This window comes from Apis dorsata, unplaced genomic scaffold (assembly GCF_000469605.1).
Source record: "Apis dorsata unplaced genomic scaffold, Apis dorsata 1.3 scaffold_126, whole genome shotgun sequence".
Classification (NCBI taxonomy): Eukaryota; Metazoa; Arthropoda; class Insecta; order Hymenoptera; family Apidae; genus Apis; species Apis dorsata.
The window spans coordinates 29,093-53,209 of record NW_006263419.1 but is presented as its reverse complement, the minus strand read 5'-3'; the positions used below and the strand labels follow the sequence as shown (position 1 = coordinate 53,209).

The window sequence follows — 24,117 nt, the reverse complement described above, 5'->3', positions numbered from 1 at the left end:
GATCGTGGAAAATACAAAAAAAAAAAAAAAAAATGTGAAAAAGCACAAGGTACAAAATGATCGCGCGAAAACGAATTTCATAAATCACGTAAAAGCGATCGACGACACCATTTGTACATCTCCTGAATTTCACGAATCGTACCCTGTGGCAGGTCGAAAAATCACGTGGCGAAGCGCGAAAATGCGTTTTTTACACGCGTGACTGCTGCAAAATTGTAGGTACATAACGCCCTCGAAATATAACATACATGGTGTACCACTTAAAATTACCATTTCCATGTGAGCCAATATTATTATTTTCAAAAAAACGGGCAACGAATCAAATAATGGTTGCGTGATTTTCACAGTATCGGATCGAATGGAACACTTTTTGCGAGGAAATTGTTTCGAAATATAAAGATATCTATTTTTAAAATGAAATTGTAACGTAATTATCTTTTAAATATAATTGCGATATGATCATCATTAATAGTCTTTCTTGATACATTAAAATAATTAAAAACTTATTATTTTAGACTCTAAAAAACTAAATTCTTCGAAGATATTTATATGTAAAGTCTCTACTATATCACGTCCATCGTTGATGAAATAAATATAAACATCCCTTCGAATAAAATCAAAATTAAAATTACAATATTCTCGTCCAAGTTATTTTTCTGAGGCATAAAGTAAAATCTTGATAAATCTTGAGATATCAGAAAACTGAAAAAAGAGAGAGAGAGAGAAATATTAAACAACATTCTCTAAAGAAATAACTTACATCGTTTTAATAATTTTTATCGCAACGAGAGATTTTTACCGCAAACTTCGTTAATTTACAAGGGAAACTTTTCAAGAATAAGTCAGGATACTTTGCCTGTTCCATTGCAACGGATTAAAACTCGCGTTCCGTATGTACAAACAATTAATCCAAACAGGAAGTAACGTGCACAAGTTTTATAAAAAAAAAGAAAAAAAAAAAGAATATCGCAGCTCGTTACGGCAAATTCTATTTTCACGCAACGAATCCTGGTATAAAAGCTCGATTTCACCGTCGAGACCAACGTGCATTAAATATTTCAAACTGTTTTCTTCTGTTTTTTTTCTTTTTTCTTCTCTCTCTCTCTCTCTCTGACAGCGTTGCACCACGCAAACATCGTCCCACGAGTAATGTCATCTCTTTCCGCGCATTCACTGCCACTTCCGCCAAGGTTCGTACTTGCGGCTCTCTCTTTATTCCTAATCAAGGAACATCTATGGAACGCGGGTGTTCGTGTTCTACTACGAAGTAGTTGCCACGCCGACAGGAAACTTCGGATGCGGAAGCAGTTAAAAGATAGAAAGTCCGCCAACCATTGAAATTATTTCACCCGTTTATTTAAAATTTGTCGCTGCTTATGCCGGGACAGGAAGTGGAACGTTGTTCCAGACATTTTGGATGGCGCGCCAGTCTTTTGTTCCAATTGTATTATATTTCTTATGCTTATATTTGCGTGATCTGTATTTTTTTTTAAGTAGAAAATGAGACTGAAAGTGAAGATGAACATAAAAATATATTTAAGATATTCAATTATGAAAATGTTCATATGAATGGAGAAACATTCAGTTCAGAAGTTTAGACGACATATATTTGATATGAAATAAAATAAATTATTCAGGCTATTTAATAATTCTAATATTGTTGAAATATACAACGTTATCACGTTATTATAATGAAATTCTGATGAATAACGTACATAATAACGTAGATGGCTCGCGTGTCGAAAATTAGTCGATATCAAGCTCTTATAGAGAAGAAATTGCGGAATATTTCGTAAAATATATTCAAGTCTACCAACTAGAGATCGAAACAGCGAATTTCTGCATGATTTTTCGTTATTTGCCAAGCACTGTACTATCGTGAGTTTATTGCAATTTCAAACGTGAAAGGCAGACAGGGATGCTAAGTACTCGTTCCTTAAGTCGTTGCATACACTTTGTGTAAAGAGGAAGGATAGGTCTTCGATCATGTTGTCATGTTATATGCAGTACCATAATCTGTCTTTACGATAAATGATTCCGTGTACAAAAAGGGCTCGAAAAAATATATGCTTATCGATTCAATCTACTGATAGAAGAATTTCTCTTGAAAATGTAAAAAAAGTGAATATCGGTATAATGTTATTGGTTCAAAACACAAGTATAGTAAACTGATGAAAAAAGAAGATATTATGCAGAATGAACAGCTGGAAAAAAGAATATCTATATCTTACAATCACACTATCATAATTTTCAAATTTTTCAACAGAGCAAGTAAAAGTAAGTTTCCATCTTTTTTTCTTCGAATTACGAAAAGAATCTTAATTGTTTCTATTATTAATAAATCAAACAAGATTTTTTTTTGTTTTATGATTCTTAAGAAACTTGATAATATTTGATTTTTTTCCTATATTTTTTTATTGGATAAATTTTTAAAATTATATTTAATTTTTTTATGTAATAAGTAACTCAATAAAAATAATATTTTCATTTAATAAAAAAAAAAACAATTCTTGTAACAAAATTTTGATTAGTTTACAAATAATGAAGATAACTGAAATGAATTACTTTTACTGCATATAAAAACTAATTATTATTTTTCTAAAACAAAGTATGTTTAGTTGCAAAAGAATATGCACAGAAAATAAGCAAAAAAACAGTATTTGATTTCTATTTAAATACAATTACATAACAAAGTTATAGAGATGATATGAATTCAATCTAACTATCGAGGAATTATTCATTCTCTGGTGTGTCAATTTTCATGCAATTTATGTTGAAGCGTCTATAAAGAGGCGTATTTCAAACCTCTAACGCATAATATACTAATTATTATGTCTATCATATGTGCAATTTAATTGCTGTTTGTACGTTTAACTTCCTCTAATAATCACCTGTGATGACGAACATCCTTTAATACACGTATACAATGCTTATAAATTTTACTCGTTACCTTCATTATCTGAATTAATTAAATCTTGTTACGTATCGATTAATTTGTGATGAAAGCTAATGAAATTTTCATACATATTTTCCTTCCTTATTATCATTAAGCATTAATTTACAGGAAGTGCAATTAATAATTAAATTTAATTTTTCTTCTTTTTAATAATTCGAAATTTTTAAAAATTAATATCCAGAAATAAAATTTGAATCAATGGGAGAGTATTGAAAACTTCAAGTTAATGAACGTCGAGTCTCGAATTACTTCCCTTTATGATTAAAATAGTTTTATCTATTTTTGACTCTGTCAAGATTTTCACCTTTACAACTTTGACATATTGAAGAATTCCATTTTAGCTGGATGACGTACATAAGAAGATCAATATAAAAATATGCAGAAAATATAAAGACCTTCTTTATAGCCTAAAAATATTTTTTACTTAAAATTTATAACATCGATTATGAATATAAATAGAATAACCTCGATCATATATTTTTAATTATTAGACTCAAATGTTATAAATTTATTGAAAATTTACAAAAAGTACACTATAGTATATAAAACATGTATTAAATTATATTTTTATATACTTTATATTACAACGTAGACCCCACTGCGTTCAAAAATAGAAATGAAACTTCCTCTTTTCGTATAAAAAACATGAGAAGATACCAAGTATCATCAAAATCTATTCAGAAAATAGAGAAAGCTATGCTATTGAAATTGTTTTTTGTTTTATTCCGATATCTCAATCGATTGCCGAGATATAAGGCATCAAAGTTGCTGTAATATTTCAGATGGTGCAAAGACTATGAATGAATTGTTATATATATTTTTTTCTTGGAAGTGCATATTATTTTCTTCTAAAAATAGTGCACTAATTCTAGAAATTGCGTCTCTTACTTATTTAGAGTGTAGTATAGATGACCGAAGAAGTGCGAGCGAGAGATCTGAGTAAGTGACAAAGATGAGAAGAATAAATGATTAACAATTACCCTTTTCTTTACACCATGATATCTCGAGAACCAAAAGTCGTATCAAAATAAATTAAAAACCATTTTAAAGGGGAAAGTTCAACGCTTCTAATGATCCTTGATTCGTTGATTAAAAGCCATTATCTTCGAATTTATAGCGATTTAAAATTTTCTTAATTTTAATACAGATTAATAGAGATTTAAGATAAATCACGCGATAAATACGTTTATTTGTGGAATAATATTGTTTACAACGATCTTATTAACGATGCATTGGAGATTATAAATTGATTTAAAAACTCTCTGCGTTAATTCTTTCGATTAAAGCGAATCATTTTTAATTTGGATTTAATTATGTGATTGATCAAACGGCTTTTATCGCACGTTACTCCTATAATATGAAAAATATATATTTGCATGGAAATCCGCAATGTATAGAAACAAATAAGCCAAGTTAAAGCTCCATTCCTTTCTTCCTGTTGAAAAGGAATACGGAGTTTGCGGAGAACATTCGCAATCTACCAATTATATAACCAAACCATCCCCTAATCCTCGAGAAACGAACATTCCAAACAATCCAACTTCCGTGGCATCGGCGAAAGTCAGTATCTGCACCCAACAGGACCTATTCTGTCCATCGCGTTCTGAGCCCCCGAGGTACGGACAGGAAGTTCAGTAGCTTTGATTTCGAAGCCGCAGCACGTTACTGCCAATTATTCAACGTACACATTGTCCCATTGTGAATCAGTCGAGAGACGGTGGTCGATTACTGCATCCGAAGTGGAGCCGTTATGTCAATTTGCATAATGCATCGATTAAATAAACGGGTTGCGGTGCCGTCCAATGTCGTAGAGCACGGAAACCGAGGCTGTGCCCGCCGCAAAACAACTATTGACAGCCAAATTCTCCACACTGTCCACGTGCGTATATCGCATCAATCGTCCAACACATTGAAGTTAACGCGCCTTCCCTCTTTTTTCCTTCCTCTCAACGCTACCACCCCGCCAGTCATCGTGCACGCTCGCCTCGACCACGAGTTCGTAAATGCTTCACAACGATTATGAGGCCGCCGACAGCGTCATTACGAATGACTGACACCGGTGGCCAGTTGTCTTTACGCATTAATTGGAACCGTAATTGCAACGATCGCCCTCGGTTCGGGTTACGTTTTGACGGATTACGTTATATTCGTCGCGATCAATTCAGCGAAGGGGGTTGACAACCCTCGACGCGATTATCGACGAGGTGAACCGCGATTCGACGCTCAACCGAATTTTAATACCAAATCGTCGATTCTATTTACCGTCTTCGCGATGATCGTTGTGGAATATTGAACGGTTTGTGAATTATAAAGGGGAAAATGGAATTCTTCGAAAGTTTTTAGAATTCGAGATAAAACAACGTGAATGAATCAAGAATTGTTTAAAAGAGGTGTCAACAAGAGGAAGAGGCCTTTAAATTTATATGTTTCAATAAAGGTAAAAGCTTCTAATGTACTACTATTCTTTCATATTCATAATTATCAAACTTAAGAAATTTATTAACGATGAGAAATTCTATTGGATCAATAATAATCCAAGAATGTTGAAGGTAATAAAAGTTGAATAAAATGAAATGTGTCACAAAGTTTCAATATAAATATGAATATAAAAGAAATTTAAATACCTAATTCAAAAAAAAGAAAATTAATCTTTAATCTTTCTTGTGACATACTACTTTCATAGAATGTAGATATAGTATACAAAAAATATATCTTTTCCACGATATATTTTTTAATTAATATTCTCACTTTTTCTTAGGAATAATAAAAAAAACTTTAAAGTGAGAAAATATTATATCCTATACTATTTCATTTATTCATATCGGTTAGTGATAAAATTTTAAACCTCAAAAGAGGAAATGAATAGGTTCAATAGAATAATAGGATAATAGAACTCCTTTACAAAAGGGAAATGAGTAATTTATTCATTCGCTTTTCAAGAAGCAAAATGAATGACGATGTTAATATTTTCCATAATGTATGGTTTTATGATGAAAATTATGTAATAAATAATTTAAATTACAAATGAATTTTGTATTATTAAATATGTTTCGTTTGGAAAAAGAACATTTAATAATTATTTTTTATTTATTAATATTTGTATTTTAAAAATTTCCATAAAGTTATTGTACGTGTTAAAAATGTTGACACGTTAATTTAAATGTTTCAATCAATTATATATAGTAGGTATATATCAATTGTAACACTACAACGAAACGCAACGTAAAAGAAAATTTTAAAGTACGATACCAAATTGTCACATCAATTGTTCAAAGACAATGGTATTCAATACATATTTATACGTACAAAAAATATTATACGTTCCAATATCGCTACACATACATCCAAATAAATAAAAGAAAAAGCAATTTTGGAAATCTACATTCTACTGTTACTAACTATAAAAACCAAAAAACTTAAAATCAACCAAATAAATTCGATATCCTATTCGAAATTCAATTAAAATTACGAAAATTTGGCGAACGCGATGATTATCCCCTCACGAAAAAAAATAAATACTCGTGGACGATATTACAATAGAATTATTCTTGCGTCTTAATTGAACTCGTTCCCCCCTCGAATGAGCTCGGTTGGAAATCAGAAGTTTCAATCACTTACTCGGCTCGTCGACGTCGCCGAGGAAAACTTCCGCCGCGACAAACCAAGCCATCATCATGCTCATCAGCAAAAGCATCCCCCTCATCCTGGGACCGTGCGCAACCGAACGACCGAGTCCTGGCAAATCCCCTGCTCCCCCTCGAATATCCTCCTCCTCCTCCTTAACTCCAGGATAGCAAGTTGGCCGAGATAGCTGATAAGTTTCAATGAATCTAGTTCTCTCGATGGGTTGGAACTTCACTTCTCTCAAACCGATTCTCTCTCTTCCGTCTTCTGGGATTTCAACTTGGCTATCCGTCGTGTGCCACGACGACTACGCGAGTCACGCGAACTTCCACACTACACTCGTTCCTCTCTAACTTCACACCGCGATTCTCTACTACTTCTTTCACCAACTCACACGAATATAACGTATATATATATACATATAAATATATCCAATGAGTTACGAACAAGTTGGATTTTTATTTCGTTCACGTTCGAAATAATCGATGATGTCTAGCTTCGTAAACTGAGAAACTGTCGATCAACCGTGTTTCAGTTACCGTGACCGCGAACGGTCACGTACACACACGTACACATACACGTACACGTACACATGCGCGCCCTACACGATGCACATCGAGCGGATGCATCGAATGCGGAGGGGAAGGGAGGTTCATTCACCAAACGTCCGAACGAGAATGCGGCGCCGGCAAGGGTGCTCGTCTTTTTTCAAAGTTGCCCGATCATCACCCCCCACATGATGCAACTGCGTGCGTCCCCCGTTGCAAGCACGAGCCCCGTTGGTCGGTTATTAATGGAGCTTCGGCTAATCGTACACACCGTCCACGGTTCATTAACTCTCTACCGCCTCATACGCGGTTACACATAATCACACACCGGCTCATGCCGTCATCGTTCGCCAATAACGACGTAACCCTGGGTCCTTTTCAAAGAAAGTTTGCCGCGTAGGGGGAGGAGTTCGACGGGATATAGAAATAGACGGCCCCGACGATACTGACGATAACACTGGGCCGGTGTCATTAGGGTCCATCGGATGTTATCGCGTCGGAGGTTGCACGGGGAGGTTGTCGTCAGAGCCGTTTCATCATGCACCGTGTTGTACGGGAGTCATCCTATTCCCGATTCCAATAGCTTCTCGATGCTTGCCACGACCACGATCACGATCACGACGAAGATCACTGAACAGAAGGTGAATCGTTTCGAGTGAATGGTTACAATCTCGATTTCATCCTTGACACGATTATTATACCGTATATTTGCAGGTAAAACTGATAACTCGTGGACCGATTAGAGACAAGTATTTGCTCACTCGAAATCGATGGATTTTTCACTCATCCTCCCCGGAGCGCCCCACCGAGAAGCTTACGAGAACGAGGACAATCGTTTTTTTTTGTAAACCAGCGTACCGATTATATTCTAATTATATCTCCTTTGTTCGAGCCCTAGTTTTTCGTCGAATTCACTGGGACCACTTTGAATTATAAGAGCGATCTATGCGGCGATTAAAAACGTATACAAAATGCCGAATGCAATGCACGACGAGAATGATGGATCGCGAGTTTTTAAAGGCTAGAAACGATCTATTTCTCTGATTGCTTTGCTCACGAACGATAATAAAAGGATATTAGTAGCAAAATATAAGGTATAAGTGTGATAAATAACGACAGAATTCCGAGAAAAAGTCGCGTAATCTTTGCGCGTAGTGGAAGGCGCGCTAACTGCTGCGTTGCGGCAGGCCTACTGACAGGGGCAACCGAGCTTTCGGTTCGGCTCGGTACGATTCGTGCGATTTCGCCACCCTTCGGCGCCAGCTTAAAGCATTCTCCGACCACTTTTCATACCCCCTCTTGCCGCGCTGTGATCACTACAGGCTATTCCCCTTGTTCAACCCCCAGTGAACAGACAAATGTTAGAAAATGGTGTGAGAAACTCGAATGCTGTATTTACTATTCATTCATTATACACCGGATTAGGGGGGAAACGTTTAAAATCGATTACGGATTATTTGGGCACCGCATACCGCGTGTGCATGTTATGATCAGGTTGATGAACCGATGTAAATAGAGAGGAACGTTGATCTCGCTTGTCATGAAAAAATGAGAGAAAATCTAAATATATCTTTTCAAATATAGAAAAAATAAATTCTATTGGATGATTAATGATCCATTTAAAAATTAAATCAATAATTTTTGTCATATTAAAATGCCTATTTATTAAAATTTAAAAACCTAAAAGTCACGATTAATATTTCAGAAATATCGTTCTGAAATTTTTTGTAAATATGATTCTCGTTATAATGAGATAATTTATACAACGCGAAATATTTGATAACATTGAATATTAAAAATTTATTGAAATTCTTCGATAACATGCTTTATTATTTGAACTACTTGCCATGCAACGCAATACTTGATACGAATATCATATATAATATATAATAATTTATATATTCGTATATCACTCTTAGTCAACTTATTATTTTTAAATTTATTATTGTAATATGAAAACAACACGTAAAACAAATCCTACAACGGTAAATCAATTGTAACATGAAGAAGGTGTAACTAAATATCGAGCATTTTGAATATTTTGAAAAATATGAATATATATAAATCAATGTAGGAATATAAACAAAATATAACAAGTGAGAAATTGAAAATCAATAACTTGCTACATGAATTAATAAAATACAAACTTTCATCAAAGTTTATCAAAATTTTCATTTCGAATATATTAAAGTTTTTAACCACCTTAATTCTATATCTATCATTTATGCCCGGGCAATCAATAATCTCTGCACACATTTGTAAATAATTTTGAATAAAACTGTGTTACCGAAATAAAATATTTCTTTAAAATATTTAAAAGTATGAAAAAATATTTGATTTTAAGAAAATATATTTTTAACATTTTATTTTAAATATACAACTAAAATATTATATATATTTAAGATATTTAATTAATGATTGAAATATTTCTGCGTCAACATGATTTTCGAAATTGTTTTTTACTTTATTCTATAAAATAAAGAATATTTTTTCATACGACACAAACTTATACGAATTCATATTTTTCACATTGAATGATTAAATTAAAATGAGAACGATTTTGAAACATTTTTAGAAAAATAATAATATCATGCAATATATTATTAAAAAAGTACAAAAATTCATATATATTATTTACATCTCCAAAAAAAATTATAATAATTTTCTTCCTTCCACTAAAATAAAAAATGAAAAATACAATTATGTTATCAAATTGCAAATAAATATCAATAATATCAATATTGTTTTAATCTCAATTAATAATCATTCAAATTTATTAATCCAAAATTTATCTAATTTATAGGTGCACTAAAACTAAATATAGCAAACATTTGATTCCCTTATTCTTTCTATTACAAAGTATGTATCAGTTTCCCGGAAATGGCTACTCTACTACCCTCCATCGGCATTGCGATGAACTTAACAGCGGGCCACCACGCTCAGCCGATTTTTACCAAACTTTCATCGCCCTTTGAAACGCAAACACAAGCCTGAAAACCTATTAAAACAGGGTAGAAAGGGCAAAAATGGATTCGTATGTCCCGAAATGTTGCAATATTTCTGAAGGGAAAAGTCGAGCCAGCCGTTATCCAAACAGTGGCCAGCTTTTTCCATCCACCCGAGAAAAAACTTTCCCGCCTGCAATTGAAAACCGTCCCATTTGAATGTCGAACTTTCGAATGAACATTTTCATAAATATGTATCGTGAGTTGATGCTTTCTCGCCTTTTTTTTCACGAACGTGAAGCCATGGATAAAGGGAATAACATTTTTTTCCCACCCCATCTTTTCGTTTTCAACCGTTTTTTTTATCGTCACCCTAAAAATAGAGAGAACGACATGGAGATATAAATAAATTCTTCAAGTTTGATTATCGAATCACGTAATTATGTTGCATGTGTACTTATACATAATTGTAAAAATGTATGCTAAAAATAATTTCGTATTATGCTATTAAGAAGAACTTTTAACAAAAATATTTATTAAAAATTATGTCACAGTATGATATCTATATTTGTGATCTGATTTATTATATATTTTTCTAAAACTTCTGATCAAGGTGATATGAAAACTACAACGAATTGCAACTTAAAATATATCAAAGAATTTCAATTCGTGAATGATTTTCTTTATTTTATACTAAGACAATAACGCATATCACTTAAGAAATCTTAAACTCGAAGACATCGATTTAAAAAAGAATTCCTTATCCCTCGATTATAATTTGTCGAGGTGGGTACAAAGAATCTCATTGAATGAGACAGGAGGTGGCACGCTCGTCATAATTACGACGAGATTGCTAAAAGCCCAGAAAAGTCGACAATGGGCTGCTCGAGAAGGAAGTTTATTGCTTCCGCAATAAGTTTTCTAGGACGTACCTTAAGAAAGGGGTTAAGTTCAAAATACACACTGAGCTAAGCGATGTGGGGTACTGAGAATTTTAAGATATCTCATTGTGATAATACAACAAATGTTAGATTTTTCATAATTCGTTTTCACTTCGATATAGAAAATTATCAATAGAAGATGGTTAGAAAGAAACATTGAAGGAAGAATTTAATTTTTTTTAATGATTTTAAGAAACTTTTACATTCTGCAATTTAATTGTAGAAACTACTTTGACTAGAACTAGACTCAGTGATTAAGAAATTATTTGTTAAGAATGTTCATATTTATGCAAGAAGCATAATTCTTTTTAAAATTAAAAATATTTGCTTTCTTTTGTTGTTCATACGGAGAACAAATACAAATAAGAGAGGGAAGATAGAAACGATGAAAAGACAAAATACAATATTTAAATAAAAAAAGCATTTTATGTCACGTTTCGAGAGAACGAGAGAATGATAAAAATAGCTGAAACAAACGAATTTTTTAAAGAAAGCTTTAAGAAAGAGAAAAACGGTGTGATGAGAGCTGCTCGTTTCAACTCCTTAGCCTCGAATGTCATCTCCTTTTTATCTCAGTCACTGTGACTATTCATGTCACTGTCACGAGGTAAAAGACCACTTACGAATTATTCTGTTACAATTGGAAAAATATTAACATTTGTGCAAAATTTCTACGTTTGTTAAACTTTCTATATTCAAAAACTTCGATAAGACGAACTTTCGTAACTTGAAGCTTTTTTTGTGATTCAACTTATCAAAGCTTGATTGTATATTATAATTATAATATTATAAAATTCCACATTTTATTTTCATATACGACAAATCAAAATACGACACTATACTCAAAAGTTACTTATGATTGAAATATACGATGATAAAGTATACGTTTGTACGATTCAGTGAAGGGAAATATTTCAATATTTCAAGGATCTAAGGATACAATAGATTTTTCATGGCGTTTATCAAAGCAGTTTCTTGAACCAAGAAAGCAGTTAGATGGGATATCGGATTTGCTGACACGAAATCCTCGTTCTTGAATCGAACTCTAGGGATCGAGGAGATCCAGATTCGAGGTAAATATTGGAATCACGATGGATTTCTTGGATCGATCTATTGTTGAGTTTTTCGTTTAACGATTTTTATTCTTGAAAAACTATAACAGTTTTAGAACGGATTTACTCGGAATAATCTATCCTCCTCGTATCTTGGCCGATGTAACTGCGACAATAAATATAACAGTTACAATGTTCGAAAGATATTAATTTTTGTGAAACGGATTGGATACGGTTACTATATCAAAAGGGATATAAAGAAAAATTATTTATTATGTTCACTTATAACATTGTTTACAATGACTTTTTCATTGAATATTGGATTCGAAACGAAACAATAAAAAGTTGAATATTTGCGAAAAAACAATATGATCAATATTTTATTTGATGAAATATTTCATTTTGCATTTTACAAAAAAATTATTAGACTAGAGATAGAATTGTACAAACGTATACGATATATATAAAACCATTTTATTTATTAATTTATTATTTATGTTAATTTAACATTAATCTCACAACATTATAATTTCTTGAAATCGATAATAAATATAAAAGAATTTATTTTCCGATTCAATTTTTTTATTTATCATTATTTATCAAGAATCAATATTTATATATATTTTTGTATTTTATGTACAATTTTGAACAACAAGATATAGCTGTGAGATTGATGTTTTATTCAATTAATTCTTAAGCAATAATTATATAGCAAATAATCATAAATGATACAGGATAAAAAGGAGAAAGGAAGATATTATACTTATCTTATTTTTTTATCTTGTTTTTACACTGAAACTTTTGATATTTTCAAATGTATACCGTCAACAGGTTGAAGAAGAAATAGTGGTTTCTTGTCTTTTTGATATATTTTACGAGTTTTCTCGCATACTTCAACTTTGAATTTTGATAAAACTGTGGCCAGTCCTACCTTTAATTGCTTTTTTGCCAATCTTATTCCTGAAAGATTTTATATTTTTATTAAAAACAAATAACTTTTCTATATTTTATATTTTCTATATATTCAATAAAAATTAAAAAAAAAAAGTATTTTTACACAAAGTATTTTTATAGAAAAGCATATCTTACCACTGCAATGTCTTGGGCCATCTCCAAAAGGTAAATGAGCCATCGAATGTCTAGTTTTAATTTTGTCATTGGTGAATCTTTCAGGATCAAAATTATCAGAATTTGGATAAATATCCGGATCTCTTTGTATCGCATAGATTGGTAAAAAGACTTGTTGACCCCTTGGAATGGTAACTTTTGTTCCCGTAAATGTGTAAGTTTCCGTCGCTTCTCTCGACAACCATTGTAGTACTGGATACATTCTCAATGTTTCTAAAAAATAAACAAACAATATTCATGTAATATATGTTCGATGTATTCATGTAATATATGCAAATTAATAATACTATTTTATTATTGGATATTATGGTAAATATATATTGGAAAGACTTCAATATATTAATGAATAATTATTATGAATATAAAGTTATTTATAAAAATGTATATACATGAACAAAAGTTAACTTTAAAAATTAATTAATAATCAAATAATATATTTATAAATATACTTAATTAATGATGGAATAATGTTTTAGTAAAAATTGAAAATAATTATACCAAAAATACACGCTTCTAAATACTTCATTTCTTCCAAACCATCGTACGTGATTTTTCCGTCATATTTTTGTAAAATATTCACTATTTCCGCGCGAGCTTTCTCTTGAATCTCTGGCTTCCATGCCAGCTCGTACAAAGCATTGCTGATCGTTAATGAAGCATTTTCGAAGCCAGCAAAGAAGAATTGAACAACCTGTGATGCCAAGAGTAAATTGTCCGCTTCTGCGAATATAAATATAATTATATATTCTGTAACATGTTCAAAATCCATCAGAATTTCTTTTTCATTCATCAAAAAAAAAAAAAAAAATTAATAATATACACATACCCTATATGTATTATTTTCCTGATTTAAGAAGATTCAAAGATTTAATTAAAACAAAAAAATCATAAAATTTTGTTATGTAGAAATTATTATACCTTTAAGACCACATTTCGTTGGATTTTCCCTAACATCTGCCAGAATATCAATGACATCTCGTAAATACACATTGTTCTGGATTCTATAATCTATGGCGTCTTTTGTGGCATTTACAAAGAAATTAGTGACCTCGTGATCAACGAAGAAGCGTCCAAAGATTCTAAATAAAAAGGGATATTCTCTCAATCTATCGTTGAGAAATTGTTGGAGGTTTGTAGCGAGAGCTTGTTTGCCCATCTTGTGAAATTGGCAATTTTCATCTGTAAGTGCATTCGTATGAATACTGAAGGCACAAGCACCGATCACGTCAGTGGTAAATTTTGCAGCAGCCTCACGACACTCGACCACTCCTCCTTTTTCTACCATTTTTTCCAAATACTTCTCAAAATTATTGGAACATTCTACAAATAAATGGAACATTTCCTTCAGTTTTCCTGATGAAAAGAAAGATGAAAGTTTGAGTCTTAAGGGTCTCCATCTTTCTGCATCCAATCGGAAAAGTTGTTCGGATAATGGTTCAACCTGAAAAATTATAAAAATTTCATTCGTCATTATCTATTTTTGATACAATGAAAACAGAAGAAAATTTCACACGGATTAAATTGAAAAGAAATTGAAAAGAAAAATATAATGATAGAAATATTGATTATCTTTTTCTACTTTTTATATATATTCTATATATGATAAAATATATTATATGTAAGATATAAATTGATAAAATAAATAAAAAAAATTATTATAAAAATAAAAAATACTTTTACACAATGTTCTTACTAATACTATATTATGTAACTAACATCTAAACAATGTCGCAACTAATGAACAGATTATAGTCAAAATAAAAAAAAAATCTCAATAATCACGTAAAGATTAATAGTTATGAAGATAATAATTAAATTTACTTTTAAAAAAATCATGAAATGTAATACATTTCAAATACATAACAAAATTCCAAATATCATTCTGTACTTTCATCTTATTTTCATCTTTATTTCTTAAAATTTCTTTAACCATTTATCGAACATTCAATATAAAATTATTGCTATTTTCTATATTCATTCATTTTAGAATCTTTAAAAAAATTCACTTCATAACTCATTCTAATTGAAATCACACATAAAATTTTTCACTTATCTGTTTATTTCTGTGTATTTTATTCATTAATTTACAAAATATAAGTATTTTATTTTACGATGTTTTATACGTACCTCTCGTATAGCACCATGAGTTCTTTGAGCGAACTTGTTAAAATCTTTAATAAGAACGTCTTTTATTAAATCTAAATCTCTTAAAATTAACAACGGTTCATGACCTCCATACACTCCGATCATTGGCTCATCCTTGAACTTTTTGTACGCCCTTTCGAAACAATCCATGGTCGATTCTTTTGCCAGGAGTACATCTTTGAAATTACCCAGAAACGGAAGAGGCTTTGGCCCTTTGACGCCACGTTTCCGCCAATAATCCATCCTCGACATAGAATAATAATACAGTAAGAAAAATACAGTGGCGATTAGGCCAACAGTCTCTATCATTAACCAAGACATTGTATTTTATTTGTTTATTCTTTAAATTTTCTGTATAAAGATCGAATATACATATACACAAACACGGAACGGAAATATCTGCGAATAGAAAGAAAATAAATGAATAATAAAGTCTTTCAATCAATTCTTCAATATTTTTTTAACGAAACGTTCGCTTCGACGATGTCATCAAGAATGCGAACTTACTAATGTGCGAGCTTAAATATAAGCGAGTGTCGAAGTTTATCGAAATATACGGTGATATCCCTGTTTAAAAACGATGTATTTATTTCGATTCGCTGTAAGCATTCTTAAGCAGTGCCAATAACCATCATGTTTATTATTCTTTTATTATTTATACATGTAGACTCTAGATAATGTTTGCAGAATCTTATGAATAATATGTTAATTAGATTTTTGATTTTGAAAATTTAGATTCATATACACAAATTCCACAATCGCGAAACGCGATCATTCATTTTGACTCTGACCTATCTCCACATTGAATTCCATGTCCATTGAATATCCATATTGAATAAACAAGCGTTCTCGCGTTTGTATTATAATATTTTTAGCCTCAGAAACATATTTCCAATATCGAAACAGCGAGGCAACAAGTTGTTGCAAATACTTCGCCCCGATCGGAGAACCGATTCTTAATGGACACCATTTATATTCAACAAGAACCGGTGCTTGAGCTGAAGAACTTGAGCTGAAAGAAAAGATATACAGAGAATGTAGATACTCGAAGAATATGCATTTGGGAATTGCTTAGACATAAACCTGTGCGATAGTTGACGAGATATTTACTTGAAGCTGTCCTTTGATAGTTCACCACGATGCAGAGTATATAGGAACTCGGTTACGATGGAGATTCTGATAGGCGGCTCTTGAATAATTTCATGTTTCTGCTTCCCTGACTCGCGACGAATTTCATATGTTCGAGAATATTCGTTGAACTTTACTGAAATATTAAAGATTGTTTTTGATCGATAAGAGGAAAATGTATTAATAACGTAGCATCGAGTAAAATTGACGATCGTGATGTGTAAATTTTGAATGAGTTCGATGAACCGATTTAATTTTGTTAAGGGAGTGATAGATAGATTGTCAAATATTAAACGTTAAACAATTATGATAATTTTTAATTAGATTTTGTATTATTTGTTATTATAGGAAGTGATAGCGAATATAAAATGCATGAAAAATAATTAGAATCGTGTTTTGATATGATATCATAATGCATTATGTTTTTCGATGTTATAATGATATAAATATATTAAAAATGAACACAATCGACAAAAATATTCAACAATAATCCAATAATTTATTAATAATTTTCTCAGCTATCGTCTTACAAGTATCATCTAGTGGAAAAGGTCGATGAATAGGCAGAACCATGAATTATATCTATTGATCTCATAAGATCTCATAGATTGAGGCAAAACACGATTTGATAATATAAGAATAAGTATTTGAAAATATTTTATTTATATTAATAATTTCAGTAATTTAAATTATTGTAAAATCAATTAAATTATATTAAAATCAATTATTGGTAAACATTTTATTGTTTAAAGAAAAGGTAGATATATTTATCTTGTTGCAAAGAATGTTAATATTACTGTAATATTAAAATATTAAAATAAGTTTCGCTTTATTTGTAGATATCTATAATAATTAATATTTATGAAAAAAATTGAAATGCAAACATATCTTGCTTAGAAGAAATTTGAAATATCTCACTGATAATTAAATATCGAATTTCTTAATATTTATATAAAAAATACCAAGATGCATTCTTTTATCAGAAGAAATAAAATTATAAGGATTATCTGGGCAATTAGTATAATTAATAAAAAATAAAATATAAATTATTTTTCTATATATATATATTTTAAAATAGAAATAAGCGTTATGGAAATTTTTAAAATGAGCAAACTTACATTTAAAAAGATAAGAAATAATAAAAATAAAAAAAGCTATAAAAAAAAATTATATCAATATTTGGTAACGCGATTATTACGTAATTATTACGTAATGCTTTAATAATGATTAATGGAGACACTTGAAGAATTGTAAAAAAAAAAATATTTGCTAACAAAATATTCTTAAATAGAAATAGATATAATTTGTTATATCTCATGTTTTTTCATGTCTATTTTATATATATCACTGATGAAATTTATCTTTCAATTTAGTAATATAGATATATCTAATTTGTTTTGTACATAATTAATCTGTACGTTAAAAACATACAATAGAATATGCAAATTGAAGCACTAAATATTTCCTCTGTTTATTGATATAGATATAAAAGAAAAAAACTGTTATCATATTTCTTCTTCTTTATATATTTTTTCTTATATTTCATTGGAGACATTGTGTATACGTTTATTATCACTTTATTTTAGAATATATTTTATCGAATGTTGCACAATGTATGTGATTTCATTATAAGTATTTGATATTTGAATATAATATTAAATGAGAGGTTTAATAGAAAAATACATACCATATCAAACAAGAACTAGAATTGAAAAAAATTAGATGATATTATATTAGGAAATTAATGAATAATTAAAATGATAATAATAATAATGATATTATTAAAAATCGAAATTGATGTACGTATATCTATTTTTTGGCAGTTTTAAATATTAATTTTATTGGATAACAATTTGATCAAATGATAATTTATATACTACTTAATTTCTTTTATTTGTAAGATATTAATTAAATTATTATAATAATAATAATTATATTCTAAAATAAATTAAAAATTTTTAATTTAGAACTATTAGTTTAACAAAGCATAAGTTATAAATTATTTAGTGCAATTTTATTTCATAATTCTATTTCCCTCGTATTCCTATCTATAATTATTCGATCAAAAAATTTCGAATTTTGAAACACATTAATTAATAAAATACAAAGATTATTGTGGAGCATAATTTTAAAACTAAATAACATGAAAAATTAATTTCCTTGCATGAATATATTTAGCATTCTTCGATAAGATAGAAATAATTAACAAGAATAAATATTTTCACGGAATTAATAAAATATAAAATTCGTAAAATCAATTTGCCAAATTAATGATACAAATTCATAATTAATCTACCGTCAATTTACTTTCATAATTATGTCCACAAATCTCTTACCTAATCTCACTTAAAACTTAAAATTATATAAAATAAAATAATATTGATCGCTCGACATCATCTTCTTCTATCCCATTCACAAACTCCTATCCTCAATTGCACAAAAATTCCCTCAATAGGTAATCACAACAGATCGATGTATATTTAAAAGATAAATAAAAAAAACGCGTATAAAAATCTTTGATCCAAAATCGAGTATCAAACACCCCTTTTGCCGTGCAATAAAGGGAAAAGAAAGAAGCATACCTTGCGCTCCCTTTTAATGACCAACTCTGCGTAACGTAAATCGATACGCTTCGCGACGCAGCATTCATTTAATTAGCCAGGTTCAACTGAGGAAATAAGAATGAAAGGGAGAATAAAAAAAAAGAAAGAAAAAGAAGAAAAAAAGGGTGGTAAGAGAGAAGAGCGAAGAGGTATAAAAGGAATAAAGGGTAAGTAATCCGGTGGCGAGGAACGCGCTTCGTGTTGTTACGTCTTCCTTCTCCGTTGAAACGGAGCAGTTTAGAGCGGAAAAAGCGCGGTGGCGCGCGATGGTGGTTCGTTATGCCATCAAAGGGCGAATCGAGTTCCACTCAAGCACCGTTATTAAATGCAACATGCAAACGTGTTGTGCAACATTGATTTTCTCTAATTGCCCCTTGTTGTCCTGGCCCGCCATGGCTGACTTCCCACCGAGATCGTTATCGTAGATTGTCCTCTCCCGTTCCGGGGGGTTAATTAATATGCATTGTCATTTAATTCGTCCCCATTGTTGGTACGTGCGTGGAACGAAAAAACAAAAGGGGAAGGGTGGAAAACGCGGGCAAAATTTCATCAATGATTCGTCTAAGAGGAATCACGGACGAGGATTATGTATGGGGAATTTGCAATTTGTAAAATAAACAAAACAATATTTTCTTGATGTAAATGATTGCTTGTTTTGGATAATAACTTTTTTCTGAATAATTATTATAAATACGAATTGTATCATTATGATATCATGTATATAATATCATTATGATATCAATATGATATTATATATTAATTTTATTTATTTATTTTTTTATAATATGCTAATTTTAAATTTAGATCTATTAACATCTCTTTATAAATTTGTTATTTGTTTTTATTATTGTTATCATAACAAATATAATATATATATATAAAGACATTATACAATGAATTCAATCTAATATAAAATTTAATTTAATAAATTAAAGTGGATTTATAATAATATATACTTACTTATATATACTTACAATATAAACTGTTAATCAGTAGATATTATAATTATAATATTCATATTAACTTTCATCTGATTAATAAGATCATTTAAATACTATATAAATATTATTATAATTATATATTGTACATTCGATAACACTGGCAAAATTTCGCGAATGCAAAAGGAACCACTTTATCTTTCAATGCAAATTCCCTATTTCGATAAAATACTGTTTCGTATAACAAGTGGAAAATATTTTACAGAATTTATTTCAACCAATTGCGCGCACTTGTGATAAAGTATCATTTATTGCACGTAAACCATGCCACTTTGGCACAGATTATATCCGTTATCCCTGTAAATAATATTTTATCGAATCGTCTGCAATTGCACGAAATAAATAAGTTTTTAGTGCAGATAAAACGTATACGCTGGATGTTTAGGGAGTATATTGTATTTATCATGATATACACTAGACGTAAAATATCATTTACCAACCAACTTATGCGATATTCGCTGCATTCATTTTAAACGCAACATTAAATTGATATTTAAACAATTTAACATTTCATCTTAATTCTAAACTGTGCATTTTATCAAAAATTAATGAGTTTATATTTTTTAGATTGATAGATATAGTTATAATGGATATTTAGATGATATTTTTATAGCATCATAAAATGGTATAAAAGATTTGAAATTTAAATAAGTCTAAAATATTAAACATACCAATAATTTTTTAAAAGATATTTCCAGCTTATAGGATATATCGTAAAGATATTAGATAGATATGAAAATTCGTTTTTAGAAAATTGTTACCATTGTGTTAAAATATTTCTTTTTCTTTCTTTTTTTGCAACTGGAATGTAAAAATAAAAACATTTAAATTTGAAAATATATTGATTAATTTTAAAAAATATAAAAAATTGTGCATGTATGATATTTTTCTTCTTTTCTTCATATTTTTCCTTTACTATATATGCTATTGCCAGCTTTTACTACCGAAAATTGAATTTTTCTCATTTTCCATCAGTTTCAGACACGATCAAAGTATTCTATAAAAGAAAATACGCATATTAATATTATTTGTAAACATTGATAACATTATAGTTCAAAAATGTAAGGAGCACGTATCAAATATTGATAAGAGTAATCAGTAACGGAAAAATACTATTCGAGTTGTATTAACTGGTTTGAAAAATTTGATATATATATCAGATGTTACGTTCTGATGATTTCTTTTTGAGAAAAAATTATAATTTATATCAAAATATTAGCGATAATAATTCTTCTTATTATAGAATTTTTCTTTACCGTTCTCATTAACTCAAAAATAAAAACTATTTTTTCTTTGCAATAATCTTTTCGATAATAAAATATATAGATATTGTTTATGACTGATAAAATCAAGTTTGTCCAAATTAATCAAAATTTTTCGAAGATGTATTTTTTAAAAATAACAAAATAAATCTATAACTTGAATCTATTTTTACGTGAATTATGATATATGTATATTTGATTCGAATAAAATATTTTAAAAATTCTTGTAGAAATATCTAAAGACTAAACTAATCTAAAGACAAAAATCCGTAATGTAATTGGCAAATCACAATAAACATCGAAAAAGTAATAAATTTTCATTCATTCTAAGATAAATTACACTATGTTTGTACCAACATAAGATGAATCTTGTTTGAACTAGTTTAACATATGATTGCGTATCTAAAGGTTCACGAGGTTAATTAAACAAAATTTGATAATATATTTACCAATGAATGTAAGTTAAACAACATAATATATAAAAATCTCTTTACTATAGATTGAATTAATATCATTATATTATATGTTATTTAATATTTTATAATAATTATTCATCCTTTAATGGTAACTAGTTCTAGATTGACAAATCTTTTTTTTTCCCAAAAAGGGAAATATTATTACACATTATATACTATTATAATGAAGAAAAACAATATCTTGTAACAATGATTTTCACTTTTCTTCTTTATTGTACTTCTTTTTCATCCGAACGTTAAAATCTTTCTTTAACATTTTCAAACTTTTCAAAACAGAACATTCAATCTTTTGAAACAAATCATAAAGATATGATAATTATGAAAATGCGTACATGATAATGTGTTAAAAATTTATCCGATATATTCCAAGTTTTTCCATCTCGTAATAAGTATAAAGTTTCTATCGTAACTTGTAATTCACGGCATGGTACATTGTCATGTGACAACCAAGATTACACTAGTAGAACAAAGTTACGTGTTCGTTCCACACATATCTCCTCGAATAGTACTTCGAAAAGTCCTGTCTTCGGTAACCGAGTTTCTATAAATTTTGTATTTTAAAAATTCACTACTTACTAGGTCCAAATTCGCCGAAGAGCCTAGATACATTGATGCAAGATCTGAACTCCATGAATTATGCAGTGGATCCACGGTACATCCGGAGCTTTGCTTCGTATGAGTGCCTGAAATCCCTCCATAATGGAGTAACCGTACTCACAGAATAGATGTAAAACGACCATTATTAGTATAAACACTACCATATTTTGTCCAGATTAAATTGTTTCCAACCATCAATGACAATCAAGAATCTCGAACAAATCTCTAGTTATTGTATTTACAACCATAATCTTTAGTTCGTGTAACCATGAATTCATATGATTAAATTAATAATTTTATTGAATGATAGTATATCTTGTAGTAGTTTTTTCATGTATCTTAACATTTTTTTATCAAACTTCAAAATCAGATAGAATCAGATGTTTCACAATGAGATGAGACTTTTTTAATTTCTGTTATTCAATCTCAACTTGTAGGATGCTAGCAAAGCATTGTTTATTAACTTATGCTTCATATGTGCCAACGTCATGTATATGTGCAATTGAAGAGCTATTCTTTGTTGTACATACATGTATGTATACGTAATATATATATAAATAACGAAAGGGTTAATATTCACTACGTATGTATAACTGCTCATATGTTTGTATTTTATGCATAACTGCTCCTTCGATATTTATTTGCACGCATTGCAAATAATTTTGTCATTTTTGTCATGTCAATTTTTTCATTTCTTGATGAAATAGTCGAGATTAGAGTAAAATTACATAAGCGACATTTGATTGATTAATCTAAAAACATACATTTTGACTTGTCAAAACTTTCACGTGAAATACGTTTATTGATATCTATTGCAAAGTTGGATGAATCAATAGAGATGAATCATTAAAATGTTTCAATATTCTATTATATTATCAGCAATGATCTTGAGTATTTGAGTATGCAGACTTATTTAATTATTTTTCTATGATTCTTGAATTAACAAAATTAAAAAATATTCATATAAAGTTCATGAAGAAAGATTGATACAACTTCAATTTCTATTGAATTCGCTTACATAAGCACACTATCTTGTGCTAATATAATGATTCATATAATAATGCTATTATATATGAATTGTTATTATTTTAATCTTGAAAAATAATCTCTTGATCGTGGGAGATAATTCTATCAAGTATACGTTACAAGCACGCAAGTATATAATTAAATGTACTGGCACACCTATCGTTAATTTTACTGAAGCATTTTTTTAATTTATTGTTAAACATGCTATGAAATCTTTATATACTTTATAAAAATAATAAAAACATTTGAAATATTAATTAATGTATGCTGTCAAAAATTAATATTTATTTTGATATTTTCGTACTATTACATTTTGATAATTAATTAATATACTCTTACATATAAATTAATACGGAATAATACGATATCTTCAGATGATAACGTCGAATTTAATAAATAATGACCTTCGGGAAATGAAGATGGTAAAGCATCCATATTGTTAATTACAAACTTTTCTTGTTTGTAAATTCCCTGAAATGAAATAGATTTAATGGTTAATTAATTTCTTTTAAAATATTTATATTATAAAATTTGTATTCATCATAGTATTATTACAATAAAATAATAATAGTTTATTATTTAAGATATAAAAATATATACATTTAAAATTAATTCGTGTATAGAATATTTCAAAAAACTAATATAGATTTCTTTAAATAACAATATTATATAATAAATCAAACAATCT

General features: G+C 29.4%; 3 protein-coding genes and 1 long non-coding RNA gene across 4 annotated transcripts in view; all 4 read right to left on the bottom strand.

Annotated features, from left to right (window-relative positions):
* LOC102681725 (hemicentin-1-like) overlaps positions 1-8,676 on the bottom strand; it is a 44,108-nt gene extending 35,432 nt beyond the window's left edge. The window contains exon 1 of the mRNA XM_006612761.2: positions 6,575-8,676. Within this exon, the coding sequence (XP_006612824.2) occupies positions 6,575-6,659 (85 nt within the window). The 5' untranslated portion in view covers positions 6,660-8,676. The remainder of the gene's footprint in view (positions 1-6,574) is intronic.
* A 3,847-nt stretch (positions 8,677-12,523) lies between these two features.
* Positions 12,524-15,660, bottom strand: LOC102681589 (probable cytochrome P450 6a14). The gene is made up of 5 exons (XM_006612760.2): positions 15,322-15,660; positions 14,113-14,635; positions 13,693-13,914; positions 13,156-13,407; positions 12,524-13,026 (listed from the first exon to the last, which is right to left on the bottom strand). Exons 1-5 carry the CDS (start codon positions 15,658-15,660, stop codon positions 12,854-12,856), a joined length of 1,509 nt encoding a protein of 502 aa, XP_006612823.1. The 3' UTR covers positions 12,524-12,853.
* Positions 15,661-16,065: 405 nt separating this feature from the next.
* LOC116185199 lies at positions 16,066-20,863 on the bottom strand. The gene is made up of 4 exons (XR_004149991.1): positions 20,740-20,863; positions 20,199-20,200; positions 16,450-16,603; positions 16,066-16,337 (listed from the first exon to the last, which is right to left on the bottom strand). It is a non-coding gene; the product is annotated as an uncharacterized LOC116185199 (long non-coding RNA).
* Positions 20,864-23,712: 2,849 nt separating this feature from the next.
* Positions 23,713-24,117, bottom strand: part of LOC102681448 — a 2,361-nt gene continuing 1,956 nt past the window's right edge. Inside the window, 1 exon segment of the mRNA XM_006612759.2 lies at positions 23,713-23,900. Within this exon segment, the coding sequence (XP_006612822.2) occupies positions 23,754-23,900 (147 nt within the window). The 3' untranslated portion in view covers positions 23,713-23,753.